The sequence below is a fragment of the Zootoca vivipara genome, chromosome 11, assembly GCF_965207765.1.
Source record: "Zootoca vivipara chromosome 11, rZooViv2.hap1.1, whole genome shotgun sequence".
Lineage (NCBI taxonomy): Eukaryota > Metazoa > Chordata > Lepidosauria > Squamata > Lacertidae > Zootoca > Zootoca vivipara.
The window spans coordinates 4,908,452-4,934,175 of record NC_142594.1 but is presented as its reverse complement, the minus strand read 5'-3'; the positions used below and the strand labels follow the sequence as shown (position 1 = coordinate 4,934,175).

The window sequence follows — 25,724 nt, the reverse complement described above, 5'->3', positions numbered from 1 at the left end:
TTGCCAAGGGGGTAAGGAAAAATGAGAAATTAAGTAATTCTAAGATAACACATACTGAGGTTTCCCCCCCCCCAAGGTCTTCCTAAGTTTTCACATTTCCCAGGTAAAGGTTTCCAAATCAGGTCATAACATATAAGTGCAGTGCAATCCTTCACATGACTGCACAGAAAAACCCATTGAGGTCTATGGGATTTACTCCTGAGAAAGCAACAGTCAGGCCACTGTCCCCCCCTCCCACTTAGCATGAGATGCAAGCCGTACGGTTTGTCTTCTTCCATAAGCACTACAGTTGGCAGCATATTCTTCAGCATATTTATTCAGAAATAGAGCACTGTTCAGTGGGACTTACTAGTAATAATGCCTATATTTTAAAAATTCTGAGGTGGTGGAAGAGGCAGTGTAGCCATTCTACCTCTTGCTCTGCTGCCACTTTGCCCACAGGAAAGGAAGGTGAGCGAAGGGATCCAGTGGGCAAGAGGTGCAGCAGATGGAATCTTTTGAGCTTTTTTAAACCACAGGTGTAATCTAGCAACCTAAGCTGCCAGAATCAGAGTTCCTTATCTTTTTCCTCCTGCTCATCTTCATCCCCCAAAGTTATCCGTATTCAAGTGCAGGAGGAATACTTCTGTTTTGCTGAAATAAAAGTATATCCTCATTGAGTTTTACCATTTTTCAGTAGTGGTTTAAAGGGCAACCGTGTTTGTCAGATGATCGAGACATTTGAAGGTGGACTTGTAATAAGAACACAGGGCATCTTAGTTGGCTTTTGCACTGTGTTGCTGGAAGCACACTAACATGACCATTATCATTTTCAGGAGCAGGAGATGATACAAGATCCTGGGGACCCCCCTTCCTTGGGATGGAAAGTGTTTACTTTCTCAGTGTAAACAGAAATAAAAAGGTAAGGAGGTTATCTAGCTGCTGCGGAATATTTTAAAAATGGAGAAACATTTTTCTTCCATCTGTGTAATCCATGTCATATATCCATATATCACTCTCAGTTTTAGAAATTAATAGTTGGATGCAACTGTTTAATACTTTAAACAAGTACCAGAGTTGACTTTATTTGTTTTAGCAAAAACAATTCAATGGGAACTTTTTATAATCTTATTAAGAATATTGCATTTTTTTTCTCCATTACTAGAGCATAGCTGTTAATATGAAGAATCCTAGGGGAGCGAAGATAATTAAAGAGGTATGTTTTAAATACAAAAAACAAAACAAAACCCTGATTCATTTATGCAGCCTGTAGATTAAGAGCACTTCCCAGGGAAATCGCTTTTATAACATGTGAATACAAATACTGGGTGAGATCCAGTGTAACATTAGGGCAAGATGTGGGAAAGATAATGTTGCACACACAGTTTTCATTATGCAGGTGGTAGTGCAAGCAGAAGTACCGTGACGCAGTATAAAATGGTAGCACTGTGCAATATTTTGTCTCCCAATAGTTTTGGCTCCTGCCCTGCATTAAGAATGAGGCTGCCACCAGCAGAACGGCTGTTGCTTTAGGAGACTGTCCCAACTGGATTTCACCCATTGTTCTCTTCTGTGCTGCTTTTGGATTTCACCTTTTGTTATTGAATATATCACATCTGTGAAGGAAATGGACTGTTGGGTATCTTTGTGTGCACCCTAATCTCAGAGCGCCGAGGGACTCCAGGGGTTCCCGCGCTTAACCAGGGCTCAGTTTCCTTAGAATGAACTTGAAATTAGACTGTGGTGTCTTTAGGATATAGGGTTTTATTTACACAATCTGAGCACAGGATGGAAAGTGAATAGAGAGAGTGTTTTTCTTTTTCTCTTGCTATAGTAGAATTGGGAATCATCCAGTGGAATTAATGAGCAGTTGAATCAACGCAGACAAAAGAAAATTAATTTGTGGAATACACTGATGTATTTTGGCTAAGATGGCTACAAAGAAAGATCAGAGGCATTCATGGTGGGGAATTGGCTTATCAGTTGCTGTTAGTCATATTGTTTGCATGAAGCGTCCAAGCTCCAAGGCACTATAATCACCAAATCTCTGTCCAGTCTCCACCTGCTGCCCTCTCTCCACCTGGAACAGGTTGTGGAGCATGGACTGGCAGGCAGATGGGTAGTCTGTGTCCCAGGAGGTGGCTATGAACAAGAGTGTTGCAAACATTCCTGAGCTTTGCGGTGCAGGAGAAAAGAGATTGCTCTAGTTCAGTCCTCAGCTGCACCTTAAGTCCTATCAGGGAAAAACGGTGGGGAATGAATGAATGAATGAATGAATAAAACCTGACACTGATAGACTAAATAATTAAGATAGTTGAAAGAGGCCTATGTGTCTGTTTCTGATTCAGTTTCTCATAGGCATTATGGCCTTTTCTTCTTTTCACAGCTACATGTGAAAGTCTGTCTACACATGTAGCAGAATGACATAATTTTTTTGCATCAGTTTAGTTGCTTGATGTCAGAGCACTGCAGCATTATTGTATTTGCTAAAAAAGAGTGATTGATTGTTTCAGAGAGCTTGTTCACTGGTAAAAAGGCTGAATACTAGGAAGAAAGAGATTACAAAATGCCTTTGGCATGTAAGAAAATAGATCAGAAGCCACAGAAATAATCTGGTTTCTTTTCCCCCTTCTTGTCAATTTCCTATTTATCTGTAGACTCTTCAGTCTCTGAATTATGGGAAACTTTTCCCATTTTGATTGAAATGATTTAAGGAGGCTCCAGAACCTTGTCACAAAATAGTATTTCTCTGTTCTTGATTCATCTTGGCTGCTGGGGATGAATCTCCCCATGGGGAGAGAAGCTCCCAATGGACAAATCACTTTTCTGCCGGTATCAAAATATAGCCAAGTTGTCCTTCACAACAGATTCAGATGAAATAATCCAAATGCGAGCAGTCAAATATATTCATCATCAACTCATTAAATTGTAGATTGTTCTGGGAAGCGGTAATAATATAGATTTTTTTTAAAAAAACCCAATTCCTCAGCTTCTAAGATAGCAGCCAAATACAGTGGTATCTCGAGTTACAAACACCTCAGGTTACAAACTCTGCTAACCTGGAAGAGTTACCTCGAGAACTTTGCCCCAGGATGAGAACGGAAATTGTGCACTGGCAGCACAGCGGCAGCAAGAGGCCCCATTAGCGAAAGCACGTCTCTAGTTAAGAACAGTTTCAGGTTAAGAACGGACCTTCGGAACGAATTAAGTTCGTAAACTGTACTCATTTGGCCCTGGCCATTCTTGCTTTGACCTAGGATTCTATTTTCTCTCCAATTGTCTTAGCTTTGCAGTAATTTGATTAGTTTAGTCTAGCTTGCAAAATGTAAGAATGACATTAAAAAAAATTCAGAATGTGGAGCAATTGTAAACAATAGGCATTCTACGCTTGCATGCGATGCTGTTCATTCAAGCATGATTCATATCCATAAGATATTCTCTGGCTACGCCAGTTCTTTCAGCAACAAAGCTTTGCCTAAGTGGTGTACAGTACAGTTGTTTTAAGTTCCCATCTGTTCTTCTGATGGGAGAACATATTTGTTGGCCTTGTTTCTTTTTTAGTCTTAAGTGTAGCTAAACAATCACACAAGCTACAGCAATAATGGTTGTGATTGCTGATATGATGACACCAGTTTACAGAAACCAGTTCCAGTGTATTCATACTAATCAGCCAGATATATGATATTTTTCAGAAAATGATTTCTTGGCCAATTTAAAATAATCTAAAACAGGTCACTGCTAAACAAAATCTGACCTTAATATTTGTACATTTACTTATATGGAGGGGAGGGTGCATTTGGGCTGTGGGAAATAGCCGGGTGTCATTGCAATAGTCGGGTGGTAGAGTGCTTTTGTGGGATTGGTTGTGTTAGCCCTGAGAGATGGATTCCCATTCTCACACATGGCTGATGCATCTATTTCAGATGCCAAAGGAGGTACAGTCAGGGCAGTATCCTGCCAGAGCCAGGCTTCATTTCAGGCTTCAAAACTTATGTGGTGCTGATCCTAAATAACATTGTCAAGTGCACCCCAGTTTCTGAGTGGTAAGAGATCTCAATGTCTCAGTGCATTGTCCCAGGGCCTTGAGTTTCATTTCCTTGCAATGAAGGTCACTGGAGACTGCTGGCTTTTTCAGCACTATAATATTTATTTATACAATCATAGGTACAGGCTGAGCATAAGAAGGAAAGGTCACGGCACCAGCACTTCGATGGATCTGTTTTCCCCTTAGCCTCGGGGGCCATGGATTTGCTTTCCAAAACCTTAGCACTGGATCTGGAACAGAGAGTGAGTCAGTCCTCTAGGTCTGTTTTGTCCTTTGCCGTCTTTCAGACACAGCTCTTCCAGCCAGTGAGGCTTTCCCTTTTCTGCTTACATTCAGGAGGATATCCTGCTATTCCTTTCTCTGGCGACTCACTGTCCTAGTTTACATTACAGTGATACTTTGGGTTACAGATTCTTCAGGTTACAGACTCTGCTAACCCAGAAATAGTACCTCGGGTTAAGAACTTTGCTTCAGGGTGAGAACAGAAATTGTGCTCCAGCGGCGCAGTGGCAGCGGGAGGCCCCATTAGTGGTACCTCAGGTTAAGAAAATTTTCAGGTTAAGAACGGACCTCCAGAATGAATTAAGTTCTTAACCCGAGGTACCACTGTACAAGTTAGATAATTAACAGACCTGGTTAGGCTGTTTATGTAACAGGATGAAATTGGCTTCTTTGCTATCAGTCTCTTCTTCTGCAGAATCCAATCTTGCAGCTGTATAATCACAGGAGGAGATTCCCAAAACCCATTTGGTCTAACCCAAATTCATTACAACCCAGATGTATAGCTTCATTGCATATATTTAGTGGAGGGAGGAAGAAAAGTAGAGATACAAGTGTTAATATGTATTAAAAACTAAACTTTGCACAGCCCAAATAGTAGAAAATCAGAGGCAGGCATGTACTTTGTAGCTAATGTTTATGTTTCATACTTAAAGTACTCAAGTGTAGAAACATCCTTTCCAATAAATGAATACTCACAACTCTTTGTTGACATGTGTGCTCTGGGTAGATATAAATGCCTATTTTATAAGGTCATATTTGAACGGGGCTGATCATTCCTGGGCTGGGGCATTGCTTAGGGTTTTTTGTTGGGGGTTGTTGTTGCTGTTATTGATATTAACTTGCGTATCCTTATTTTTGATCTTCTTATGGCCTAGGTGGAAATTGCTCTTTTTTGATGTTTTATTCATTGCTTATGACTACTTTTGTTACATTGCAATTATGTATTTTTTCATGTTGTAAGCTGCCTTGAGTATGGTTTGAAGTATAGAAAGGCAGTTTACAAATAAAATGAAGTATGTGTGATTAGAGGCATGGAATATTATGGGCCATGGAAGAAAAAGCAGGATATCTTGATATCAAGAGTTCAAAAGAACTGTATACATTGTAGGTGCAATCTAGAAAAGCTATGACTGACCATTAGGATTGCAAGTTAGTCATGACTAAATCCAGTTCCATTTGTTTCAGTGCAGCCTAATCCTGCACATCCTCCAATATGTCTCCATATGTCTCCTCCATATGTCAATATGCCTATTTACTTGGGAATAAAGCTTCAGCTGGAGGAGACTCTTGAGAATCCCACGGACTGCAAGAAGATCAAACCTATCCATTCTGAAGGAAATCAGCCCTGAGTGCTCACTGGAAGGACAGATCGTGAAGCTGAGGCTCCAATACTTTGGCCACCTCATGAGAAGAGAAGAATCCTTGGAAAAGACCCTGATGTTGGGAAAGATTGAGGGCACTAGGAGAAGGGGACAACAGAGGACGAGATGGTTGGACAGTGTTCTCGAAGCTACGAACATGAGTTTGACCAATCTGCGGGAGGCAGTGCAAGACAGGAGTGCCTGGCATGCTCTGGTCCATGGGGTCACGAAGAGTCGGACACGACTAAACGACTAAACAACAACAATCCTGCACATATTTACTGGCAAGAGTCCCATGAATTCTATGCCTATTTACTTGGGAATAAATCTTCATGTAGCTCAGGAAGCTGCACTTTTGAGAAAGCATGCCACATTGAAAGTTGCCATTTTCCCATTCAATATATATTTAATAATAATAATAAAAACTAACAAAGCTCAGCAGGATGATTTTCCATTGTCCCTCTGAGGCACTTGGGTACAGTTTTTTGTTTCAGTTTCACTCTCAAGAATAGTTGAAAATCCTGAACCCTGCTTTTAGCAATGACCAAGAACCTTTGCACCTGTTGTATAACCCCAGAGCTGCATAGGGAAACATGTTTTTGTTTGCAACCTCCCGCTCAAGGCTGTTATCTGTCCCTTCCACCCTGTCCCTCCCTTCTGCACCCTAGCCTGGGAAGAATGGTCTCCGATACAAGAGGCTTGTTTAAGGGTTCAGCTGATTATTTCAGGTCCTTGAGTTTCAGATCTCCAAGAGCCAACACACCATTGAAAAAGATACCCTATATATAAAGTGTTTTGACAATATCACCAGCTTTATCAGCAAAACAAAGTAAATTGATGTTTCTGTTTCTTCTGCACCTGTTCCTGAAACAGTAACTGACAATTACAATGTGGGTTTTGCACCTTGTTACGCCTAGACATCTCCTATGGCAACTCACTGCCACAGTCGTATGTTGGCAACATACATCTGACATATTGAATATTTTACTGGAGAATCCCCCTCTAAGGCAGACATCATGTCTGCTGTGTAATTCCCTAGGGTGTAAAAAGCATTTGTGCAGGATTGTAAATTTTAATTAAGCGAGGCTCTTTTGGTTTTTGACTTGGGTACCACAGCAGTGCTAGAACTGTCTTGTTTACTGAAATTTTAAATTAAATTACATTGTGAAGTTGCTGACCTTTTGGAAGTTCATTAAGAGTCTGACTCATCCTCACCTTTTTATTTCCAGCTTGCAGCTGTTTGCGATGTTTTTGTGGAGAATTATGTCCCTGGGAAACTGGCTGAAATGGGCCTGGGGTATGAAGACATTAACAAGATTGCACCTCACATTGTTTACTGTTCAATAACAGGTATTTAACTTGTGTTACACCTCAGTGATAAAGTATTCAGCTATTTTATTTGTTTTCTCTGGTATTTTGAAGCGAAAGAAAGGCATTTTTTTAAAAAAACCTGCTTTTTATTTTTCATTTACATTCTGGTTAGTGGAGTGTTAGTTGTGGAAATAGTTATAGCATTCTCTGGCCCCACCTTTCTGAAAACCAGTTGGAAGAATGGCTGGGGAAATTATTTTATTCCCACTCCCCCCACTGCTTTCAGGCCAAAGCTAGAATCTGGCTGTTTTTTTTTCATAACGTTGGTTTTTCCTACCAGCGCCATGTTTGATTCTAGCCTTAAGAAATAACTTGCTTACCCTTCCTCATGATGCATCTTGTAAAACTGTTGATGCCACATAGGAAACCCAGTTTGTACAATCCAGGCCTCTGTAGGGTTCTGATGAAGCTGCAAGCCTGACAGCTTTCATATTGAGGCATCTTTTTTGAGAACTTCTTTCTTCATGCTGGGGCTGTTTGAAACACTGACAGGCTGCTTTTGGGCTGCTCCTGCCAACCTAGCAGTTCGAAAGCACGTCAAAATGCAAGTAGATAAATAGGAACCGCTACAGCGGGAAGGTAAATGGCATTTCTGTGTGCTGCTCTGGTTTGCCAGAAGTGGCTTTGTCATGCTGGCCACATACCAGGAAGCTATACGCCGGCTCCCTCGGCCAATAATGCAAGATGAGTGCGCAACCCCAGAGTCGGTCACGACTGGACCTAATGGTCAGGGGTCCCTTTACCTTTAATCATGCAAAGTCACCACACTGACCATGTCTTCATGTTACGCTAACACATAGTTTAAGCACTATGTACATGAGCAAAAAGTCTGCCTGAAGCCTGCAGCTTCTGCAATCCCACCTCCCCTCCTGGGGCAAGGACTTCAGAAGAGTTACCTTAATTTAACAGGGATCGCGGTTTAAAACAAACACTTGTCAGTTTCAAAAGAAGCCAGCTTCAAACCCCTAAACACTATACCAATCTTCCCCCAAACTGTTGCCCCCCAATTATTGTTAGACTGAAACTACCACCAGCCTAGCAGGGATGCTCATATCGGCTGGGGCAAAATGGGAGATGTAGCGAACAGCCCTCACTTGGAGGTGCCAACCAGGCTGCAAATGCAGGAATGGTTATGGTGCTGCAGAGGTGCTTGTGGTTGGACCCTGTAACATTGTCGTGTGAGCAAATGATCTCTCTCTTTCCTGAGAAAGACTATTGGGGCCGGTGGACTATTTCACAAAACTTAAGGAAGTAGCCTGGCTGTTCCAAAGGAGCTGCTGGTTATTAAATGATGGTTCATTTCATTTGTTAACTACTAAAAATAGTAGCTCGTGTACATGGCACAATATTGGTAACTAAATTGTCATCTTTGGTCCAGATGCTTAAGTACCTGTTTCAGTTTCCACGTCTACCTATGGGCCTCCTGCAGATCTATGGGAAGCTCCAGGCAGCTAATGTTAAGCACATGTGTAAGTGTTTATTGCTTCCTTCTCCTATGGTGCTTTTGGACTTAGTAGCCCTTTAACAAGTCTAGGCCTTGTTTCATCTCCACAAAGCATTGTGATATCGGAGCACCGTTGCAGGTGAGCAAAGCCAGGGCAGCATTTGCTTTTGTCCATGGTTCCTTTGTGTTGTGGAGCATTCTCTTTAACCTCATGCTGTTTCCATAGCTGTCAAGTTCTCCCTTTTTTAAAGGGAAATTCCCTTATGCTGAATAGGCTTCCTCGCGGGAAAAGGGAAAAAGGGGGGAAAGGGGGGGGAGATGTAGCCATAAAATAAGCCATGGCAGGATTTTTAAGCATTCAAGGAATATAAGCCATACCCCGAAAATAAGACATAGTAATAGGTGCAGCAGCAATGCCGGCCGCGGCAGGAGGAGGAAGAAAAAAAAAAAGATATCCCCTGAAAATAAGCCATGGTGTGTTTTTTTGAGGAAAAATAAATATAAGACGGTGTCTTATTTTTGGAGAAACACGGTAACAGCTGCTTTGAAAATCCATGTGAAAACAACTGTACTGTACACCACTTAGGCAAAGCTTTGTTGCTGAAAGAACTGGCGTAGCCAGAGAATATCTTATGGATATGAATCATGCTTGAATGAACAGCATCGCATGCAAGCGTAGAATGCCTATTGTTTACAATTACTCCACATTCTGTGGGCACATGAAGAACTCAGTGGGCACCTTTGACACTTCACCTCCTATTAGAGCCAATCAAAACCTTATTTTAAGCCTCACTCAGTTGCATCTCCCCTCGCTACGTCCCCATGCTGCAATGAGGCTTGCGTAAAATGTTCTGTTGGCTACAATAGGCGGCCTTTTCCAAGCCTCATTTCAGAAGTTGGGGGAGGGATGCTGCTGCAGCTTGAGGGGGAAGCTCTCGGGTCTTATTGGAAGCCTCATGGAAGACATCGGCAGGTATGTGTGCACCTGCTGGTGTTCCATTGATGAGCCCTGGAGCGTGGTGTCCTCTTGGACTGCCTCTGCAGGTTGGGAGTGGGAATTATGGTGATACATTGCACACCTTGGTTAGCACTAGCCATGGTCATTGGTTAAGTCTAGCAGGAGTGATTCTCATGTAAGGTGAGGCCTGGGGTGAAGGACCAAGTAATCTTACATCCCATTTCTTCTCCCTTAGCCCAGGTTAAAGGATTGAGATCATGACGTTGACATTGGCCCTAGGGGAAGTACTGAAGAATAGTAACTAATTTAGCGATATAAAGTTGTCTGCATTGAGTTTTTACTTTAGGATTGAGACACTAGTAAAATAGAACAACATTTGCATCAAATTAATCTACAAATTAAATTGTTTTCAGTGCAATCCCCCCCCAAAAGTAAGTATTTGCGATCAGAACCATAGCAAAGCAGTTATATCTCATTTGGTCTTGAAATGTTAAGGTGGTAATTGTTGACAATCCATGTTGGAGAAGTAACATTTCAGAGAGCGAAGGTCATGTGTGAGAAAATAATGGATGTGTAGCTAACCCAAATATGAACTCCATTTGGAAATTTTGATTACTAAACTTGGATTTCTTATCTAAACAATCCTGATTGAATCTACATAGCCCCCTGTGCTAGTGATTGCTCTGGTGCTGCTATGGCCACGATGCATCCCAACATCCCGACTGCTTGGTGATGCTCTCAGGGCTCTGTCCATCTGTTCTTGCTCATAGGTTGGCTTAGTTAGTGATGGGGGTAATCTTAGAAGTAGCGTTACTTTGATATGTTCTGACAGCTTGGTGGTTGAGGTTGGTTTAAGTTTATTGTGTTTGTCCAGTTAACATAAAGCACAGAAAAAGAATGTGCTTTTGTGGATGGCTGGCACGGGCTGCTTTAATTAGAGACTGAACTACGAAGGAAAGTACAGTGGTGCCTTGCTAGACGAATTTAATTCGTTCCACGGGTCTTTTCTTATAACGAAAAATTTGTCTAGCGAATCCCATAGGAATGCATTGAATTTTTTGAAATTTTTTTTGCCCATAGGAACGCATTAATTGAATTTCAATGCATTCCTATGGGAAACCGCGATTCGCTAGACGAATTTTTCGCAAAACAAATTCGTCTAGCGAGGCAACCTCCGCTAGAAAAAACCTTTCGTTAAGCGGAAATTTTGTTAAGCAGGGCATTTGTTAAGCGAGGCACCACTGTAGATCCATTTATGAAGAGGCGGCAACCATTAGAGGGTTAGCTCGAAGCAATGACACAGAAACAACATTGAGAAGAAAGTTGTGTGTTGGGATGGGGGGAGAGAGGGAAGGAAATACATCATACCAGAAGATCCTTTGCCTTTAAGACAGGAGCATTATCAGTGTTCTCTAGCTTTCTCCATAATTTCTGGAACTCTCTAGCTGGATTATGGAGAAAGCTAGAGAGTTCCAGAAAAACGTCTACTTCTGCTTCATTGACTATGCAAAAGCCTTTGACTGTGTTGACCACAGCAAACTATGGCAAGTTCTTAAAGAAATGGGAGTGCCTGATCACCTCATCTGTCTCCTGAGAAATCTCTATGTGGGACAAGAAGCTACAGTTAGAACTGGATATGGAATAACTGATTGGTTCAAAATTGGGAAAGGAGTACGACAAGGTTGTGTATTGTCTCCCTGCTTATTTAACTTATATGCAGAATTCATCATGCGAAAGGCTGGACTAGATGAATCCCAAGCAGGAATTAAGATTGCCGGAAGAAATATCAACAACCTCAGATATGCAGATGACACAACCTTGATGGCAGAAAGCGAGGAGGAATTAAAGAACCTTTTAATGAGGGTGAAAGAGGAGAGCGCAAAATATGGTCTGAAGCTCAACATCAAAAAAACCAAGATCATGGCCACTGGTCCCATCACCTCCTGGCAAATAGAAGGGGAAGAAATGGAGGCAGTGAGAGATTTTACTTTCTTGGGCTCCTTGATCACTGCAGATGGTGACAGCAGTCACGAAATTAAAAGACGCCTGCTTCTTGGGAGAAAAGCAATGACAAACCTAGACAGCATCTTAAAAAGCAGAGACATCACCTTGCCGACAAAGGTCCGTATAGTTAAAGCTATGGTTTTCCCAGTAGTGATGTATGGAAGTGAGAGCTGGACCATAAAGAAGGCTGATCGCCGAAGAATTGATGCTTTTGAATTATGGTGCTGGAGGAGACTCTTGAGAGTCCCATGGACTGCTAGAAGATCAAACCTATCCATTCTTAAGGAAATCAGCCCTGAGTGCTCCCTGGAAGGACAGATCGTGAAGCTGAGGCTCCAATACTTTGGCCACCTCATGAGAAGAGAAGAATCCTTGGAAAAGACCCTGATGTTGGGAAAGATTGAGGGCACTAGGAGAAGGGGACGACAGAGGACAAGATGGTTGGACAGTGTTCTCGAAGCTACGAACATGAGTTTGACCAAACTACGGGAGGCAGTGCAAGACAGGAGTGCCTGGCGTGCTATGGTCCATGGGGTCACGAAGAGTCGGACACGACTAAACGACTAAACAACAACAATTATCAGTGTTATGTACCTGCTTGAAAATTTGAACCTGCTTTTAACTTCAGGTAGCTTGGATGACTCAGCCGAACAGGCAACCTTAGTTAAATCAGCAAACCTCTTTCAGCCTATGCATTTCCTTATTTCCTTAGCTAGAGCACTATAAACCCCAGTGGAAAAAGCTTACATCAACTTCCTCCAATTATCAGCGTCCTCTTCAGACCCCCTTGAAGCATAGAGCCGAACTTTTCAAAGGCGGAACATGAAATTCAACAGCCCACAAGTGTGGTCTTGTGGAAAATAAACCCTGAAGAATTGCAAGGATGTGCCGGCAAATTGTACAAAGTGGAGTCTAAAACATGTTTGCTCACAAGCAAATCCCACAACGATGCTGTAATTCAGGGATGGATGCTCTGTGGTTCTCCAGATGTTGTTGGAGTGCAACTCCCAGAACCCCTGGCCATTGGGCCACATTGGCTGAGGATGAGGGCAGTTGGGATTTAGCAACATATGGATGGCCACAGGCTCCTTATCCTTCGGCTGAACACTGTTGCTGACTTCACTTGTAATGGGATTGGGAAGGATGGTAGACATGGGGTAGGGGGTCTCTTGCAAAGATATTGCTAAACTCTGCTCTAGGTGGAGAGGAAGTGCAGCTACTCCTATAAGCAGTGATACATGCAGGTGTAGCGCTGCATTCTTGGTAGGCAGGGAGGATAGTTTCCAAAGGTGTTAATTTTTATGCACAAATAAGCAAGCAGAAGCACATCATAACCTAACAGGCAGTTCTATTTGCAGTTAAAGGTCCACAAAGGTCCCAACTAGATTCGGTGCAGTGAAAAAGTACTGCCAACTTTTAAAACTGTTTTAAAATAACAGCCATGGGGGTCTTTGGTCTGAATCACTCCACTTCTGAGGCTTGCCATTACATTCCAAAAGCTCCAGGTAGATTTATAGCCCTTTTGAGGGGCATCTCTCATCATTAGCTGTGAAAGCTCAACCCATCTTCTTGGACTGTTAGAAGCTCCATGTCTTTGATTGTTTCTGGAAAGTGCAGATAATAATCACCTGTCATATCTCAATAGGGGTGCTGTTCCACAGAACAGGAGTAGCCACATGGAGAGTCCTGCTCTGAGATGCTGTGGAGCTGGGTTTTGTTTGGGGGACTTTAAGGAGAAACTTCTGCAGAACCCAGTGATCTACCACATACATAAGTAATAAGGCAGTCTCTCATGTAACTTGGCCTTATATGTTAGTATCATCAGTGTACTACAGTGGTACCTCAGTTTACGAAATTAATCTGTTCTGGAAGTCTGTTCTTAAACCGAAACCGTTCTTAAACCAAGGCATGCTTTCCCTAATGAGGCCTCCTGCTGCCAGTGCAGTGCCCATGTCGTCAGGCTTTTTTTTGTCTTCCTTCAGGTATCTTTTCGTTAAGGGATGAAACAGCTATTGAAAAATTTAATTTCTTTCTCACAACATAAAGGCAGGTGGAAATGGTTGGAAGTGGGAAGAGCAGAGCTGCTCATGGGAAGCCAGGAATTCCTGATGGTGATTGGCATGGACAGGGTGCCTTCTAGGAAGGGGGGAAGGTCAGGGTGTATGGGCTCGGTTTGGCAGCACCTAACAGTTTTTGGGCAACTTGGTGGTGGGGCTGGCCTTTAGCTGAACCATGTGATCCTGCCCTGGGTTATCTTCCTGTCAGGATGCTCAAGCATGAACAGGAACACTCAGTGGGGAGCTGTAGTGAAGAAAGCCTGCACAGGCAAGAACATATCTAGTCCTCTGCACCAATTTTACTGCCCCCTTTTAATTGACTAATTACCTTGAATTCTAATCAATTATCTTGAAATAAAATAAAACCATGGCCGGTATCCCAATAAAGATTGGGGTATTGATTTCCCAGTACCTGCAAGTGGGAAGCAACTTGATTTTCAAGAAACAAAATTATTTTCTGCATTTAACAAGATGTCTTATGGCTATTTAAAGTCTACATTTTGAGGGTTTAAACAGCTACCATGCAGATGACCCAATAGGCAACAGAAAGCAGATTCTAGATGTGTTATTTTCCAACTTGCCAGTGAAGTTATGCGGTGTGCAGAATTATGTACCTGAGAAATGGAAGATATAGAAAATTTAGTTTATTTTGAAAAAATAATAAGGGCATTGCTTTTCTAAACTTTAAATAAATAGTGTGTGTTTTCATTGCAAACAAACAAGGATGGTATGGGAATTAAAGATGAATGAGTTCTGAATCATACCCTGCTGCTTTTCTTCCTCAAATTTCCTTTTCAGTGTTAAACGAAACTGTACATCTGGTAATGCATATTGGCAGAGAGAGATAAACAGCATTCCTGTTCTGCTAAGGAGCTAACTTGCTTGGCATGCTGCAGTGGACTTTAATATAGATGCTATTTCTTAAGGTTACTAGAAACCAAATGTGCTTTGATATTTCTGATGATAAGCAGAATCAGTTTCTGATGCATGCATTTTGGAGGGGACTTGAAAAGCAGTCGAGAAGCCTTGCTGCAATCTATATGCTGTGCTTCAGTGGTTCCACCAATAAAAAAATTATCAACTGGAAGAGTTTTGAGTGGAAAAAACACACAGCTAAGACTTTGGGATCTAAGTGACCCCCCCCCCAAAAAACAGAAAACAAGGTGTGAAAGGGAAAGACTTAAAGTGAGGCCACTTTGTGAAACAGATAATTGCTTATCTTGCGGACAGGCAATTTAATTGAAGAATCGGGCCTGGGCTTCTGCATTCAGCGTTGTTCCTGCCCACACAGTGGGAATTCTGCCTTTGCCCAGTTTAGTTGGGCACCAGCTTCATCTATCCCCCAAGGAAGTCTATTCTGTCTGTAGCAACAGGTGCCCCAGTTACATCCAGTTCACTCTAGGAGTCTTTGGATCATGTTAACATGTGCTCTGGTACACCTGTGTGGATTATTAGTTTCAGGGCACAGTTCAGAGAGTTGCGTCTTTCTCCTGCTGCTCCTCCTCCTCCCTTGAATTTTTTAAAAAAGAATAGTAACAACATAGTAGTGCAGAACCTTTATAGTGTACACATCAAAAAGCTGTTGAGGTCAACAGAAAAAGAAGAAGTTACAGACAAATGATTAGACTCCTTCAAGTGACATGCAGTTTATAGCCTGGTGCCATTAGCAGTTTCGCTATCAATACATTATGTGCTAGGGATTTATTAATACAGTAAAAGGTAAAGGTAAAGGGACCCCTGACCATTAGGTCCAGTTGTGACCGACTCTGGGGTTGCACGCTCATCTCGCATTATTGGCCAAGGGAGCCGGCGTACAGCTTCCAGGTCATGTGGCCAGCATGACAAAGCCGCTTCTGGCAAACCAGAGCAGCACATGGAAACGCTGTTTACCTTCCCGCTGTAGCCGTTCCTATTTATCTACTTGCATTTTGATGTGCTTTCGAACTGCTAGGTTGGCAGGAGCTGGGACCAAGCAATGGGAGCTCACCCCGTCACAGGGATTCGAACCGCCGACCTTCTGATCCGCAAGCCCTAGGCTCAGTGGTTTAACCACAGCGCCACCTGGGTCCCTATTAATACAGTACCTTCCCTAAATATAGAAAGGAGGACAAGAACTGGATTTTGAGCCCCTAAATAGTTTGTGCGCCGGAGACCTGAGCAGCTGCCACCTCACATACAGTACCAGCTGCCTGTTCATTAAGATCTAGTAAGGAGGTCACCCTGTATCCCATCCCACCTACCGTGGAAATGAGATGGCTTGGAATGTGAAATAGGGCCTTCTCAGTGGCTGTACCAGTGTTATGGAACACCTTGCCCCGTGAGGTTTGGATGGCTCCATCTTTGATTGCAACTTGGTTGCTTGTGAAGCCTTTTTTCAGTTTGGCAGGCTTTGGAATTGTCCTGAGTTGTTTTTAGTGGGAAACTGAGATCCCAGAATAGATTTGATCCCCTAACTTCAGTGAGTCTACTTAGAACTTACAGCCATGGGCTCGCTTCGGCAGCACATATACTAAAATTGGAACGATATAGAACTTACAGTCATGGGAAAAAGAAATTGTGCCCTCTTTGACTTCTGTGGTTTTACAATCATCTGTTCCTTAGCAGGTCTTAAAATTAGGTAAATACAACCTCAGCGAAAGAGCAACAAACAACATATTACACAGGGTCACGATTTATTTGACAGAAATAAAGCCAAAATGGAGAAATTGTGTGTGAAAAGCTAAGTACACCCCTACTGCTTCCACAGAAGTCCTACAGAAAATAATTACTTCCAGTTATCGCTGCTTAAAGTGGTTCAACAAGCTATTGAATAATAAGGTGTACTTAGTTTTTCACACATGGCTTTTCCATTTTGGCTTTATTTCTGTTAAATAAATAATGACACGGTACAATATGTCATGTGTGGTTGTTCATCTGAGGTTGTATTTACCTAATTTTAAGACCTGCCAAGGAACAGGTGATTGTTGCTATGTCTTCATATGTAAAATCACAGAATTCAAAGAGGGTCCACTTTCTTTTCCCCTTGTCTGTACAGTGGTACGTTGGTTTAAGAACAGCTTTGTTTATGAACAACTTGGATTAGGAACACTGCAAACCCAGGAGTAGGTGTTTTGGTTTGTGAACTTTGCCTTGGAAGCAGAACATGGTTTGTTTCCTGTTGAGTGTGTTCCATTTGTGAATTGAGTCCCCTGCTGCTTTGGGAAAGCACGTCTTGGTTTAAGAATGCTTTGGTTTAAGAACGGAGTTCCGGAAAGGATTAAGTTCGTAAACCAAGGTACCACTGTAATTGAAATCAACCCATAATTTTAAAATGACAACTGCAGAGTTTCTTGCATGGTCCATAAGGAGGAAGAACAGATGGAATACTTTTTAAAAACATGATCCCAGCAGGTATTTTAATTAATATTTTCTTTCAGTTTTAATTGGTTTTTTGGTGTGCATTCTAACTTTGTACATTGCTTATAGACTACTGTAGTTAAGTGGCATATAATTTTTTTAAATAAAAAAATTTGTTCAGTTTATTGTTTAGAACATGAGAAGGCAATTAAGGCTACAGACAGTGTTTTGTACCAACTCTAAGAGGAACAATATTACAAAGTAGAGATGTGGCAATTTAAAATAGGCTGAATATAGAGTGCATATCCAAAATACACCCAAATTAAAGTCTCACGTTGAATATAACTGATCTGTAGAAAGGACTTTGTGATATGAAAATGATGATGTACCGGTACTTTTGTAACCCCAGAAAATCTTTAATAATAATAAAAAAATTGTCACAAGCCATCTCTGAAGCTCAGATCACTTGGCTTGCACTTGTTCAAAAGTACATAGGTCTGCTTGTTTGATACATGCTGCTCAACATGTGACAGGCATTATCTAGACTCAATATTTTATTCTAGCATATTTGGCAGCCCTATAATTATAAAGATGCATGCAATGCCTCACTTTAAGTTTGGTTTTTCTCATCCTAGAGCATTGCTCATGTTTCTTTGCTTAGTTCATTAATCTTTATTAAATAAAGATGTTGGTTGTTCATAATGGATAAAACTGATACTCGGCAGAACAACAAGTCTAAAGGTGTTTCTTATTAATTTGTCATTAAGTGGGTAGATCTAGTTTTCTGGATTAAATCTGTGGTGATACCCTGTGCCTGTGTTCTCTCTGTTTAGGGAGTTGGGGCACCTCTATACAACAATACATACTTTGTACCAGGGTATAAAACTTATGTGCATTACATATATTTGTTGTGAGAGGGGTGTACTGTACATTTATTATGCTTCTTGTTCCTTTAAAATGCATAGAGGCAGCAACTGGAAGAGCAGCTATTTAAATTACAGCAACCATTTTAAAATGTACATATATAAATAGAAATTAGTGTATGCAGATTTTTGTAGCATTTGTACCAGAATGTGCTGCTAGTCTAGCATCATCTCATACTTTGGACTTCTGATTATGAATATCTATGACCTCATCAAATAGCATGGACTTTACTTTCTATCTCTTGGGGGAAAGGCTGCTTTGTCCCAGTGATGATGATTATTTGCTTCTGGAAAGTTTTGAAAGCTTGCTGCAGCCTAACCCTATGCATGATGTCTTCCAGGAGGAAGTCCCACTTTGTTGAGAGGGACCTCCTTCTGTATACTGTATGCATAATATTCTTGCGTGTGTACATAGGAAGCCAGATAAAATGTTGTCTCTTAAGTAGATATAATTTAGCAGCACAAGAGGCTTGTGGACTGGATGATCTATGGTTTTATGTTATTTAGTTGCAAAGCAATGTGCTTTCTTGGATAACAGCAGCCAAATGGAATGCCTGCTTGCCTAGGAAATCTATTAATTTCAAAATGGGAAACTTGATGGAAATAGGCTTTAGTACACACACACACCATCTTGAGTTGCCAAAAAGGTTAGTCACTACCACTGCCCTGTACGTTCTTCTTAAGTTTGTTTTCTCTCTGTTTTTAGGCTATGGTCAAACTGGTCCGAAGTTTCAACAACCAGGCTATGACTCTGTTGCAGCTGCAGTTTCAGGCCTCTTGCATATCACAGGTCCCCAGGTAGGCTACTACAAGTGAAGCCCAGTGCTTTTGTTGTAATTTAAAACGTCAGTGTTGCATGGTTTGCAGTAACGGACAGAATTAATGAGATTTAGGAAGTGGGAAACAGTGGAAATAAGATGCTCTGTAGTTAAGGATCATCTTGGCATGCTGTCATGGCCTCGTCCTCAAGAGTTTAAAACATTGCCTTGATTTCAGATTGATTTCAAGAAAGAACAAGTGGGCCCCTACAACATATTGTATCCTTGGCGCTCAGGTGTGTTACAGGTGTGGGGCTGTGATTTAGGGCGCTTAAAAAGTTAGCATTAAAGAGAAGAGTCCTAGTTCAAAGGTTGGTCTTCATGTGCCACATTTATTGATTGATTTTTTTAGGTTTTGAATTTTTGGGAAGTGCTACCACATGGAAGACAATCAAGTATGAGACTTCTCCACGCTATTAAGTGCTTGGTTTGGCCTTCTGTGGGGTCTGAGAGGACAATTCAGGTCTCACCTCCGGCCTACAATTTTGCAGGGCTGCTGTAAGCTACTCTCTGTCAGCCTGGCTTTTGTACTTGCAGTTACAGTAAACGACATTGCATTCCAGGATTGTCTTTCAGTTCCAGGCTAACCCCACAACCTGCAGTAGGGGTTTAATACAGGCAGCGGCCACCTTGCACGTGTTAATTGACATGTGACTGCCAATGTGGGGGTCCTTTTGGACCCAGGAGAAGATGGACTGGGGCAGGGCGGGCTTACGCACACTCTCCTAATGTGCACAGGGGCCAGAAACGCAACTCTTGTGCACAATGGGGGTTGCCTGTAGCACTGGACAAAGGTCTGGTATGTAGACAACTATTCTCTTTGCTGCTATTTTGGGGGGGTTTCCGGAGTGGCCCCCCTCCCAGCTATAAAGTGAAATCCAGTTCTCTGTGGATTTCTCTTGCTGGTTCTCACTTCTCCTTGGGGTCGTTTGAAAATAAGACCTCATTGTGAAGTTGAAAGTGGTTCTTTCTACCCTGTATAGGTGCATGTCCCTTTGTTCCAGCCACTCCATTCTCTTCCCTTTCCTCCTGGTTGACATTTATCTCCTTCCCAGTCTCTCCCCTTTTTGTGCCATTCAGTTTTTATGGGGCTGTTTGGAAGGTTTCTCACTTTCCTTAGCCCCCCCCTTTCAGATGTTCTGCAGCCCTCAGGGTTACCCTGACTGTGCCAATGCCGCTCTGTTATGCATGGCCAATGTGTTTCTGGCTACGTCAAGTGCAACCATGGGAAGAATCAATTTAACATATGAAAGTATTTATCCCTCCCACACAGTTGTCAATTTTTGCCCTCTCAGTCTCTCAACAGTTTGTTCCCCTGAGTTGATATGGGGCTGTTTGGGGGAATTCATTCTCCCTCAGCAAGACAGGTGGGAGCCAGGTTCGAATGTAGGCTTGCCCATGAACTCCTTCATGCAAGGTGCCAACTCTGAGCTTAAGCCCTCAATACGAGGCTGTTGGAAGAATTGTTAGAGTAACATTTGCTCAGCTCTTTGAACACAGTGAAGTCATATAAAAATGTGAAACATTATTACATCTCACTTGTTCTGAAGATTTCAGCAGCTTCTCTTCTTTCTGCAAGGAGAGATGTGAGTAAGAGATTTTCGTTCTGTGTTGTGACTAGTAATTCTGTTTTGACAGATACAGAGTTGTTTAAAAATGGAAGTTTGGATTATTTGTTTATTGGAAGAAGTTCTCTCTGATTTGTTTGTAAAAATACAAAAATGGAATAAATCAAAAGTTTAAAAAATGTTGCTTATATAAGTATAGAACTGATTGCTGATTATGTTTTAAACTTAACAAAATAATGTGAAGTTCTAAACAATGGAAAAGCTGAGCCCATTCTGTGTCCTGCAAAGCATCCTGGGTAGCACCATAAAACCCTATTAATTTTATAGGGTTTTGATGGTTTCAACCAAAAATGAAAAGTTATAAAGCATTAACAATAATAATAAAGAATGACGACAACAATATTTTAGATTGTAGGCAGGCACTCTCTTATCACTGACATTTGTAAGGCACTTTTTAAGCCACTTTTGGCTGAAGAATGGGATAAAAATGCTTCTAGTAATTTAAGTAGCTCCCCAAAATAAAATAATGCTATATATAGTCATATTTAAGAACCAATAACTCAACCTTCCTTGTATAGAGGCAGCGAAAAATCATTTATGGCCCAGGTTTAAAACACAGTTTAAAACCCTGTGATATGAAGGGACCAGGCAATGCTCTCTGCTGAGTTTATTCCATCGCTGAAGTGCCACTACTAAGAAGGCTCTCTCCCTCACTTCATTTGGTGTGTGTGTGGGGGGGGGGGGGGAGTACCTGGTAGGAGGAGGTGACTATTAAAGGAACCTGCCCTAAGGTGTTTAGGGTTTTGTGGGTTAAAACCAGATCTTTAAGTGGATCTGGGAGTGGACTGGGTGCCAGTGCGGCTGATAAATCACTGACATAATTTGATAAAAACTTGTGGTTCTGGTTTGAACCAACTGCGGTTTTCAGGCCATTTTTAAAAGCAGCTTGACATACAAAGCATTTCAGTAGTTAAAATGGGGTGGGAGCTATCAAAGCATGGATAACCACGGCTATTAGACGATTTACCCATCAAGATAGAAGAACTGCTTTTCCAATCATAAACCATAAAGGAAAACAATGATCAGTAAGTCAATTCTACATATCCCTCCCTTCTAATTGCTGCACATTTAAATTGTAATATTGCTACGGCAGGGGACTTTTCTATATGGTTACAAATTGTGGGCCGCTATGAATGTGTTTCAACTTGAATTGATCCCTATTGAGTGGGATCAGACTTTTAGGTAAAATACAGATGATGATGATGATGCATCTGGTATTATCATTTGGTTATCAAACTTCTCCTGCAAAGCTTTGATCTCCAGCCAACACATTTGGAAAAAGATTAAAGCCAAAGCAGTTAGGGTCGGTCTAAAATGCCTGAATAAGAAAAATGGTGGCACATTCAGAGAACATAATAAATCCAAAAGAGAAAATTACTAACAGTTTACAAGTCCGCAGTCTCTTATGGTTACCTTTTCAGCTTCTTTTTAATTGTATTTGTTGTATAATAGTTTACTCCAAGGGGTGCCTAACTGGTTTGAAATGTTAGCGCAGCATGAGCTCTTTTTAAGGATTATTGATCTTTCTTAATTATGAAGGAGATGACCTAACTGATACAGATGCCTTTGTCTGGCATGTGGCCATTTTAAAATAACTCACAGAAACATAACCTAAACGATTCTGTGTGCTGGAAGCAATTTTGAGTGGTCTAATCCAAACCCTCATGGCTTCCCATGTTGCGTTGGACTTTGCCTCCATATGTGCCATTGTTTAGCAAAGAGAGAGAATGAAACTAATAAGAAATTGGCTTCTGAATCTGACTTCCATCATGATGAGTTGGGTATCAGATGATGAAGCTAAATACAAATAAACTTTCTCACAAAATATTTAGTCTAATCCCATGGTTCTCATCCCTAAAGAAATACTAAATGTGTGCAACTACATTTATAGTGCATTTCCTATGTACTGCTACCCAGAGGTATACTGCAGTGGGGCTTTGAGGCACACTCCCATTCATTATTTGTGGCCTTTACCTCTCCTTTGCCTCTGTTACCTCCTCCCTTTGTGAACATTTAGATTATACACTCTTGGAGACAGACATCTGTCGTCTGGTTTAATAACATGCTATGCCCATTGGTGCTATGTAAGGAAAGTATTATTAACTGTATGGTTATTTTCATTCTTACAAACAGCCATGCCGAGATGGAGCTCTGTGTAACTTAAAAGTCTGGCAACCAGCATTTTAAACACTACTTGATGTAAATAAGCGTTATTTGTGGTGTGTTTGTCCTCCCGTTTTGCTTTCCAGTCCAGATCAACACATCCTAAGGAATATAGATGGTTAAATTTAGAGAGTTTCCACTTGGAAATTGAAAGTTTATTGCCATCATGCTGGAGGGTGGAAGATCATGGAAGCATGAGTTGGAAGGGACCCAAAATAATTTGAATTTAACCCAGTTCTGCTCTGGGTGCTCATCATCTGAGGCCCTCTTCCTGTGTTCCCTCCACCAGAGGTCTGCAGGGTGGCAACGTGAAATGGGGCCTTTTCTGCAGTGGCTCCCTGGTTATGGAATGCTCTTTCCAGGGAGACTCGCCTGGTGCCATCATTATATATCTTTAGGCCCAAGGGAAAAAGTTTCCTCTGTAACCAGGCCTTTGGCCTTTAAGTATCTGTGGCATTTTAGTAGTGGGTGGGATTTTTTTACTGTATTTCTTTTTCCTCTTGGTTTTCATGTAGCTTTTTTTTTTGGGGGGGGGCTGTCTGCCTCCCTGTCTGTAAGTTGCCTTGGGTTTCCCTGGGCAAGATAAAAGTGACTAATAAATTCAGCAAATGATAATAATGAATAACAATAAAGTGGGATTATCCAGGATCACAGTTAACAAGAGGATCACCTTCATTCTTAGAATCCTTAAACCAGGCATCCCCAAACTGCGGCCCTCCAGATGTTTTGGCCTACAACTCCCATGATCCCTAGCTAACAGGACCAGTGGTCAGGGAAGCTGGGAATTGTAGTCCAAAACATCTGGAGGGCCACAGTTTGGGGATGCCTGCCTTAAACTGAAAGAACTTGCTAGCATATTTCCATGGAAGAGTCAAAGGCAAGTCTGTAGCTAGTGGCAGTCATTTTACAAAATGTAGAGAAAAATGTTTGTGGTATAGAGGGTAGAGTATTGAAATGTCAACTTTTCTTTTGTCTTATTTCCCCCCCCCCTTTCTAGGAAGGTGAGCCAGTTAGGCCAGGAGTAGCCATGACTGATCTTGCCACAGGATTGTATGCATATGGTGCAATTATGGCTGGACTTCTTCAGCGGTATAAAACAGGGAAGGGAATGCACATAGACTGCAATTTGCTCTCATCTCAGGTGAGGACACATTCTGATATTTGGATAATGAGGACAGGATTCACTTCCTGATTAATCTCTGCAGTATGGCACATGTGGCAAATTTCACTCAGGAGGCTTATGTGTGTGTTAATAAAGGGGGAAAAAAACACTGCACTAACCTGCTCCTATAAATGACATGCTAGGATATCTATGAGGTTGAATTTATCGCACTAATTTACCAAACTTTTAAGAGCATTTTAGCAAAATGATAAAATATGCATGTGGACTTCAATAGCTACAAGTCTGGTTCCAAAAATAGCAGATCAACCATCTAATCTTTGGCATATCTACTCAGAAGCAAACACCACTGAGGAGTAAGTGGGGCATAGGCAACAAAAAACAGACCTAAATGGTTAATTATCAATATTATGGAAGACACATGCTGTAAGAGTGCTGGTTGGCTTCTCACGAGTAAGAGGCTTCAGACTCCGTAGCTGGTTTTTTACAGAGTTTTATTATATGCATATGTACAAGAAAGAGCTAAAAAGTCCATGACCATTCAGTCCGAGCCAGAATCCAGAAGTGCCGCTTGGCGGGAACGCCTCCAACAAAGGAATTTTGGTGTCCTCAGCCTGCGCTTCGGCTTCCAGCTTTTGTCCCTTCTGGGGACTTGGGGTGAAGGGGTGGGAGCATTCCCCTCTCCCCCTGAACTGCTCAACTGCCGAGCAGTTTCGTTGGTCTCTGACGCCTCCCCTTCCACAGCATTCAGGTCCAACACTTCAGACCTTTCCCAATGTTCCTGTGAGCCGTCAGCATCCCCTGAGCTCTCCTCTGCTGGAGAGCCTCAACGCCACCTTTGGAGCGATGCTCTGAACCAGCAGCGTCCTGGAGCCCCTTGCACCATCCCGCTGGGCTCCCTGCTGACCCCTGGTGGTCTCCTGACACATACATACACCTGCCTTTCTGTGTACAGGACCTACCGGTACCCATGATCAGCAATTGATCGATGCTTATTAAAAGATGGTAAGCAATTTACCAGGCAGAACATTTTTATAAGCCAAATTTTAGCTCATGATGAACAAGCCTCAACTATGTATTTAGTATTTTCATTTTGTATTTTACTATTGTTACCTGCCCTGCGATTTTCAGATGAAGGGTGGTATACAAATTTAATAAACAATAACAATAACTATTTTGTTGTATTTTCTTTCCCCCCCCAATGTCTCATCTTTAAGTGCATGTGTAATTTGCAGTTCATTGAAATGACCATGAATACTCTCCCTGACTTTGAGTGCTCAGAAGAAATACAGATATTTGTATTTGCATAGGATCCAAGCAATTGATCCTTTTGCTCAGTAGTAAATGTGGATTTTTTTTGAAAAGATCTAGTAGTTACTGTATGTCACCTAGTAAATTATTACCATAAGCACAGTCTGAGACCCATTGCAGAAATGCATGTTGAACATTCCATTAAAAATGTAACTGAAGGAAATAGTATGGAAGATTTATTAATTTGTTATTCCTTAATTTTATTTTTAGCCTGTCCTTCATCCATACCAGGGTGGAAAGGGTATGGCGCTGTGCTTTAAACCACATGCTGGCCGCATGACTTGGAAAGCTGTCTGTGGACAAATGCCAGTTCCCTTAGCCTGAAGCGAGATGAGCGCTGCAGCCCCACAGTTGCCTTTGACTGGACCTAACTGTCCAGGGGTCCTTTACCTTTTTTTTACCCACCAGGGTGAATTACATCTAAATGCACTGTTAAGATAACAAAGCAACTTTCACTAGGTAAAACATCAGAGAATATACACAGAACAATAATACAACACAGCAATGCTAGATGCTTCATATATGCAGCTGCTTATCAATATTTTTCTTAATTATATACGCGGGGGACTCACATACAGAAAGAAAACTTGTGGGAAGAGAAGGCTTCCGTCTTCTTCCCCAGCAGTAATAAAATGAGGTCCCAGCATGATTGGCAGCCTTCAGGAAAGCATCTCCTATGGTGCCTCCCCTGCTCACCAGCTGCCTTTCCAGTCACTCCTGGGCCTATAATTAAGAAGAAGAAGAAAGAACAGATGCAAAGCTGTGTGCTATGTTATCTAGTAAACATCTTTCAAAGTTAAAGCTGTTGCCCAGTGGATCACCAACCCTTCCTTGCCCAAGGAGGCACATTTGGAATTTTCAAATGCTGCCCCCAAAACGCTTCTGAGGTGGACAACATTTGGCCTGTCACAAAATGGCTGCCAT

At 41.8% G+C, this 25,724-nt stretch overlaps 1 protein-coding gene across 6 annotated transcripts in view; it reads left to right on the top strand.

Moving 5' to 3' along the window:
• Positions 1-25,724, top strand: part of SUGCT (succinyl-CoA:glutarate-CoA transferase) — a 282,021-nt gene that overhangs the window by 6,112 nt on the left and 250,185 nt on the right. For 5 of the 6 annotated variants that reach the window (XM_035129164.3, XM_060280556.2, XM_088654260.1 and 2 more), the window contains exons 4-8: positions 816-901; positions 1,145-1,195; positions 6,897-7,017; positions 18,467-18,558; positions 23,367-23,510. In XM_035129164.3, coding sequence (XP_034985055.3) covers positions 816-901; positions 1,145-1,195; positions 6,897-7,017; positions 18,467-18,558; positions 23,367-23,510 — 494 coding nt within the window. The remainder of the gene's footprint in view (positions 1-815; positions 902-1,144; positions 1,196-6,896; positions 7,018-18,466; positions 18,559-23,366; positions 23,511-25,724) is intronic. The other variant, XM_088654259.1, reaches the window with a different exon arrangement.